This window comes from Entamoeba dispar, genomic scaffold (genome assembly GCF_000209125.1).
Source record: "Entamoeba dispar SAW760 scf_1105229463703 genomic scaffold, whole genome shotgun sequence".
NCBI lineage: Eukaryota > Evosea > Mastigamoebida > Endamoebidae > Entamoeba > Entamoeba dispar.
In genome coordinates this window covers 229,765-236,332 of record NW_001855825.1, presented here as the reverse complement: position 1 = coordinate 236,332, position 6,568 = coordinate 229,765, and the positions used below count along the sequence as shown (strand labels likewise).

Sequence of the window (6,568 nt, the reverse complement as noted above, 5' to 3'; positions counted from 1 at the left end):
AAACAACAGAAAAGAACTTAGAGACATAAAAAGGATGCCAAGATCAAAACCCAGAAATAAACGACAAACACTAAGTAAGAAACACTCAATTGAGAAGAAAATTGGAAGACACAACCAAAAGATGAGAAAGTTAGCAAAAAAGTTTCCTGAAGCACGAAAGAAATTAAAGAAAGAACCAGGAATTCCTCATCTCTATCCATTTAAAGAAGAGTTGATTCACAAATATGAAAATGCACTTAAAAAGAAACAAGAAGAAAAATTAGCAGCAAAGGATGCACGTAAAAATCAAATCAAAACAGCTGAATCAACACCAAATGAAACAAAATAAGTAATATAGATTACCACTAACAATAATCTTTTTGAATTCGACTGTTTTTTTTTTGATTTATTTTTCCTCTTTTTTTTCCTTAAAAGATTAAATTTTAATGGTTTTGACAATATCAAATTCAATCAATTAAAAACTAAAGAGAAGAGTGACTGTATTTTTTCTATCATTTCTTGATATTCAACACCAATTTTTTGAGCTAACAATATTTGTTTCTTTTCACTCCACTCTAAAACACTTTCAATTTTGTCGCCATCAATACAATTCATCATTGGATTTGTCTGCTGGGTATTAACACTTTCTCTCCAATTTGGCTTAACTAATTTGGATTGAATTTTATCCAAAAAAAGATATTGTTCTTTTGATATCTCACAAATATTATATATACCACCATGCACACCTCCCATTAAACATCCTTTGTAGAAAGATTTTTGGATAAAGTTAATAGAATCTGCGATATGAACTTGGGATATTAAATTAATTTTTTCATCATCTGTTTTTGGTTCTTCTTCATTAGAGTTAAATATTTTAATATTTCCTGATACGTCTGCAACTAAAAATGAAGTGCCGTATTCACTTTCTATACTCCCAACACAAGAAGACCAAACGATTTGATTGTCTTTACCAACAATATCAAGATGTTCAATGTCATTTCTATAACGATAAACAGAAACTGATCTCGCTAAATCTCCAGCAATGATATAATCTTTACAAATGTCAAGACTAACTCCTATCAAAGGTAATAACATATTTTGTTTGGTGCTTAAATCTTTTCCTTTTTTTTCAATGACATGAACATTTCTATTGATAAAAGCAACTATTCCTTTTTGATATTTTTTTAAACAATAAACAGCACCATCATAATCTTCTGTTCCAACGATATAAATTAATCCTTCTGAGTCTTGTCGTATTAATAAAATTCTACCACTTGATGGTTCTATTTCATTCTCCCTAATTATTGCAGTTCCAACTGCATAAATATTATCTTCTAACGAATCAACACAAAGTGCAAGTTCATTACTCTTTAGTTCTACTGTTGTAACACCAAAACTCCCATCAACTAAATTAATTGATTTGATTGTTTTACCAACAATTAATCCACGAGATCCATCAGTAGCAATTTTGCAACAATTTTCTCCAGAATGTATCATTTTAAATGTAACTCTACTCATTTCTTTCATTAAACCAAACACAATACCACGTTTAGTTGCACATATGATTCCATAAGCTCCAACAGGACTTTCACAGATATCAATAAGATCTTCAACAGCAAGAGGAACAAGTCCAGTTTGTTGAAAAGTGAATGTTTTATTTGCAACAACACAGGGAATTGAATATAATTTTTTTAATTTGACTGACTGAGAAGCCTCAACTTGATATTTAAGTTTATTTTTATATTTACAATCTTCTTCCATTTGGTGGTATAAGAAAATAATTATTTCATTATCACATCCAACATAAATTTTATTATTATCAATTAAAACACTTCTTCCAATAGTATCTACTACTTCTGTTTTCTTTAATACTCCATTAATATCAAAAATTAAAATACTTCCATCCCAAAGTCCTATAACTATAATTTCATTTGCATCAAAACAACTAACATTTTGTTCTAAATCTTTCATTTTTTGAATTTTTAATTCTTCATTAATTTTAAATAACTCTGTTCCATAAATGAAATATATTTGTTGATTAATGAATTTTGCGTGTGTAATAAAACTATCAAATTTCATTAGAGTATTTTTCTTTTGATGTTTATCAATAGAATAAATCCCTTTTTTACAAACAAAAATCAATCGTTCTTTTATTATTCCACAACATATAACTCTCTCTTTACCAATAATTTTCTTTAATAAACTTTCTTCAATTTTTATGTGTTTTGACTTTTGGTGTATTTCCCATATATTACTTTCTTCTTCAAACCCAACAATAACATATTTCTTACTGTTATATTCAATACTTTCAATACTTTTAATCCCATCTATCTCACAAGCTCCAAGTTCTTCAATTCCACTTCCTTTAATCATTAATCCAATACTACCTTTTCCTCCACCATTACCAGCAACAAGATAATCTTCTCTATTACTTATTTGTCTTGCATCCATTAAACTACCAAAATTACTCCATTTTTCTAAAATTTTTCCATTTAAGTTCATTATTAAATTGTCTCCATTCAATGAACCAATGAAAAGAATTTGATTAGAAAGGTCACTGATTGTAGAAGAAATAGACTGTAAAAGTTTTGGTGCCTGTTTCTTTGTTACTTCAATAATTTCGTTGCTAATATTTACTTTAAATTCAAGAGTGTCTAAATTTCTTTTTGAGTCAGTCATTATCAATACATCTTTTTTAATGAAACAACAAGCAGTATTTGGGTATTGATTTAGATTACAAAGAATGTGTTTTCCATTTCCATTAAAATAACACCCTGTTTCATCTGAAATAACGAAAATTCCAATAATACCATCTTTAAATCCTAATATCCTTGATGTATTTGATCCTACATTTGGTTGATTAAAACTTCCTTTTTCTAATTCATTAAACGAATTTAATGTATACGTATCAATGTGTCTAATATCTCTTTTATTTTCATGTAATAAAGCGAGTTGATATGAATCATTTAATAAACAAAATGTCATATCAAGAATATGGGAATGATTAACTTTTATATTTGAAGCAGTTAATTGATCTTTAGGATATTGTGGCAATAAAACAACTTTAATTAATTGTTCGTATAAATTTAAAAGTAAAATTTGATTATTAGGAGAGATAGCTGCTTTAACTCCAAAAAATGCTTTTCTTCCAAAAGTGTCTTTTAAAGAACCAGAAGAAATTATATGTAATGCAGATGTTGTAAGTTTAAGTATTTCTATTTCATTTGATTGAGTAACTATAATAAGATAGTCTGTAATATCTTTTAATGGTTTATATTTTAAAAGAAGGCTAATCCCAGATGAGTATCGTTTTGTTGTTAAAGGAATGAGACCAGTTGAGTTAATTTCATATAGTTCTAATAAATTTAATTTGCTTACAACAAGATAATTTATGTTAAGATTTAACTGAGCAGTGATTGAATGAGAAACTCCACTTGGATTAATTAATGTGTTAAACATAAAGAAATGGTCATTGTCTTGATTCATACTGAATATAATGAAATAACGATAATGAGTTTTTTTTTATTATTTACATATTACTAATAGTAAAATTTACTATTGTTAATTTTATCTTTTTTTCTTTTAAGTTTTCTTTTTTTTTTCAGTCTTGGTAACTACAAAAGTAGAAAAAGATACAAAATGAAAAGAACTAATTCTATTGCTTTAACTCCATGTTCTCCATCAAGATTTTCTATCAAAAAGAAGACACTTGTTTGATTTACTTTTTATTTTAATTACCTTTTATTATATTTATTATATTTAGCAAACAAGAACAAAATATTCATGGAGTTCAAGAAGAGGAAGTACTGTATTGAGACCAAATTCAACTGGATCATTTGAAATTGAATCTAAAGATATCCCAACATTTAATTTAACAGAAATTATAAAGGTGTCATTATCAACAATAGTTAGTTCATCTAAACAATTATTTCAGTTATTTGATTCTATTACACCATCATCTCAATTTGTACAGAGATATAATGAGGTATTACCAGCTCATCAACGAGGTATTCTTTTAAAACAGATGTCTATGGTTTTAATGGGATTATCAAAACCAACAAATCTACCATTAATATGTTCATTTATAATTGATGGTAAATTATGTTTTGATACATACCCTATAGTTCTCTCAGCCCTGGCTGTAGAAACATATGCAGAAATTCCAGAAACAAATTTGAATGGTCTGATTGATTTTACAAGTGAAATATTAAAAGAGTTTTCTTTTCTGATTGAACTATTAGATAAAGACATGCAACGGTATATGACATTATTAGGAATTATGTTTAACAATGAACAATTAGAAAAAAGAAAGTTTTTGAAACCAACTGAATTTGAGAATGTAATGAACCATGATTCAATTATCATGAATTTAATATCACAAGGAGATATTGAAATAAAAGAGATGAAAAAATATACTAAAGAACTTTTTTGTGTTGCTAATAGTCTCAAAACGAAAGAACCTATTAACATATCATCTAAGGGAATTATTATAAGACATGGAAGTATGTTATTAAGACAACTAGATAAATATAATAAAAGGATAATGGTCAATACAATTCTTATTCTATACCCTACTGGACTTCAAATGTATCTTATTCCTTTAGATAATACTATTGTAGAATCAATATGGATTTCTGTTGATAATTTAAATGTCGGTAATATTACGGGAATAAATGGTGAATTTTATAATGAAGGGTGGTGTGTATTAACTATTGGAGATAAATTAAATAATACAACATATTGTATGTGTTCAACAAATCTTTTAACAACTTTAATGTGGCATGATGATTTAGTTCACTGTATCAATCAACAAAAAACAAGTACAACTATTAAAATAAAAGAAGTACTTGTTGAAAGTAATTTAACAGATAGACTACCAGCTACAGTATTTAGTGTAATAAAAGAGTTAATATTAAGAGGATGCTCTTGTTTCAAAATGGGAACTAAATTAAAAACAAAAGGAGTACTTAAACGTACGTTACAAAATAATCCTAAGATTGAATTAAGTGGTGTACCAATTGAAGAGATTGCAGGATTCTTTCTTGATTATTTAAAAGAAATGAAACCTAAGTTATTTAATAAAAATGATATTGATTTATTTAATAAAATTAACTACAAAGCTGATAACATTGAAGGATCAAATCTTATTGAATTCTTTGATTTAAAAGAAAGTGAAATAAGAAATATACTATTATCATTTATATTTCTACTCAATTGTTTTGTTATTAATGGTGAACAATTTTCTTTTGGGATAGATGATGCAATAAAACTAATTCAAATAGCTAGTGATTCCACATTTAAAAAGAAATGTATGGATACTACACGAATAAAATATATTATTGATAATATTAAAGATGTGATGCCAAGATATACAATGAAAGGGATACCTATGACATTAAATAAAGTGAATTTAATGAAAGAACCAATTAAAAAAATAATAATATTAAGTGATATTAAGTATTGTATATTATTTGAAAAACAACTTATTTGTTATTGTAATAATGAAGAGTTATTATCATTACATTTATCTGATACATATACATTATGTTGTAATTATAATGAATATATTTTTATTGCTAATGATAAATGTATAACAAGAATAATTGATGTTAAAACAGAAACAATAGAGCTTAATGGAATTAAAGATATTGCAATTAATGAAAATATTTTAATAGTTGCACTTGATAATAGATTAGAATTTTTTGATTGTCAGACATTTGAATTAATAGAAACATATTCATTTACAATAGTAGAAACAATTAAAACACATCAAATAAGATCAGGATTTGTTGTAGCAATAAATAACAAAACATTAAAATTCTTTGACCAAAAAGGAAATTTATTATTAACAAAAGATTATGAATTTATAAATAAAGAAATTACTGTTATAACATCAAATGATGGAATTATTATGATTGGATTTAATGATGGAAGTATCTCTATATTTAATGAAATGAATGGAAATGAATTAGAAATTATTATTTCTTATGAAGGAAGTATTAAAGATATTACAATGGGAAATCAACATTATTATGCACTTACTACAAACAATTGTGTATTAGTTATTGATAAAAATCATTTTAAGATTTTATCAATATTTAATCCTTTTTCAATAATATCATCTCTTTTAATAACAAAAAATGAAGTTATCTTAATGAGTTCATTTAATTCAATTTTTTACTATCAATTAAATAATCCACCAACTTGTTCATCAATTAATTTATCTCCTTTCTTTATGGATATTCCACAATCTATGTCTTCATTAAACCATTCATTTATTCCTAATCTTTCTCATATTAATTGTGTTTGTTCGATATGTAATAAAACACTTTCTTCATATGACTTTATTTGTAGATGTTTGTTTTAGTATTTTTTTAATACATTTCATTAAATTATATTAAAAATTTTTGTTGTACTTATTTCTAGATTGTCATACTTGTATTCACACAAACTGTTTATCATTACTTAAGAAAGACTGTGTTAAATAATGTTCAAACTGTCTTTCTTCTTTTCAAATAAGATTTAATTTATTTTTTATTATACCATTATTTTTCTATTTTATTTAAACTAAAAAATATTATTAAATTTA

At 25.5% G+C, this 6,568-nt stretch overlaps 2 protein-coding genes across 2 annotated transcripts, besides 7 other annotated features; one reads left to right on the top strand and one right to left on the bottom strand.

Annotated features, from left to right (window-relative positions):
• Positions 1-450: 450 nt before the first annotated feature.
• On the bottom strand, positions 451-3,465 carry EDI_129680 (DNA repair protein xp-E, putative; the record flags this gene model as incomplete). The annotated part of the gene is made up of 1 exon (XM_001741376.1): positions 451-3,465. The coding sequence occupies one exon, from the start codon at positions 3,463-3,465 to the stop codon at positions 451-453; it is 3,015 nt and encodes a 1,004-aa protein (XP_001741428.1).
• A 29-nt stretch (positions 3,466-3,494) lies between these two features.
• Positions 3,495-3,581: a sequence feature (AT_rich).
• Positions 3,582-3,618: 37 nt separating this feature from the next.
• On the top strand, positions 3,619-6,467 carry EDI_129670 (uncharacterized protein; the record flags this gene model as incomplete). The annotated part of the gene is made up of 3 exons (XM_001741375.1): positions 3,619-3,690; positions 3,743-6,335; positions 6,406-6,467. The coding sequence occupies 3 exons, from the start codon at positions 3,619-3,621 to the stop codon at positions 6,465-6,467; spliced, it is 2,727 nt and encodes a 908-aa protein (XP_001741427.1).
• Positions 3,702-3,741: a sequence feature (AT_rich).
• Positions 5,051-5,091: a sequence feature (AT_rich).
• Positions 5,305-5,332: a sequence feature (AT_rich).
• Positions 5,404-5,426: a sequence feature (AT_rich).
• Positions 6,347-6,388: a sequence feature (AT_rich).
• Positions 6,468-6,499: 32 nt separating the features above from the next.
• Positions 6,500-6,568: part of a sequence feature (AT_rich) that runs on past the window's edge.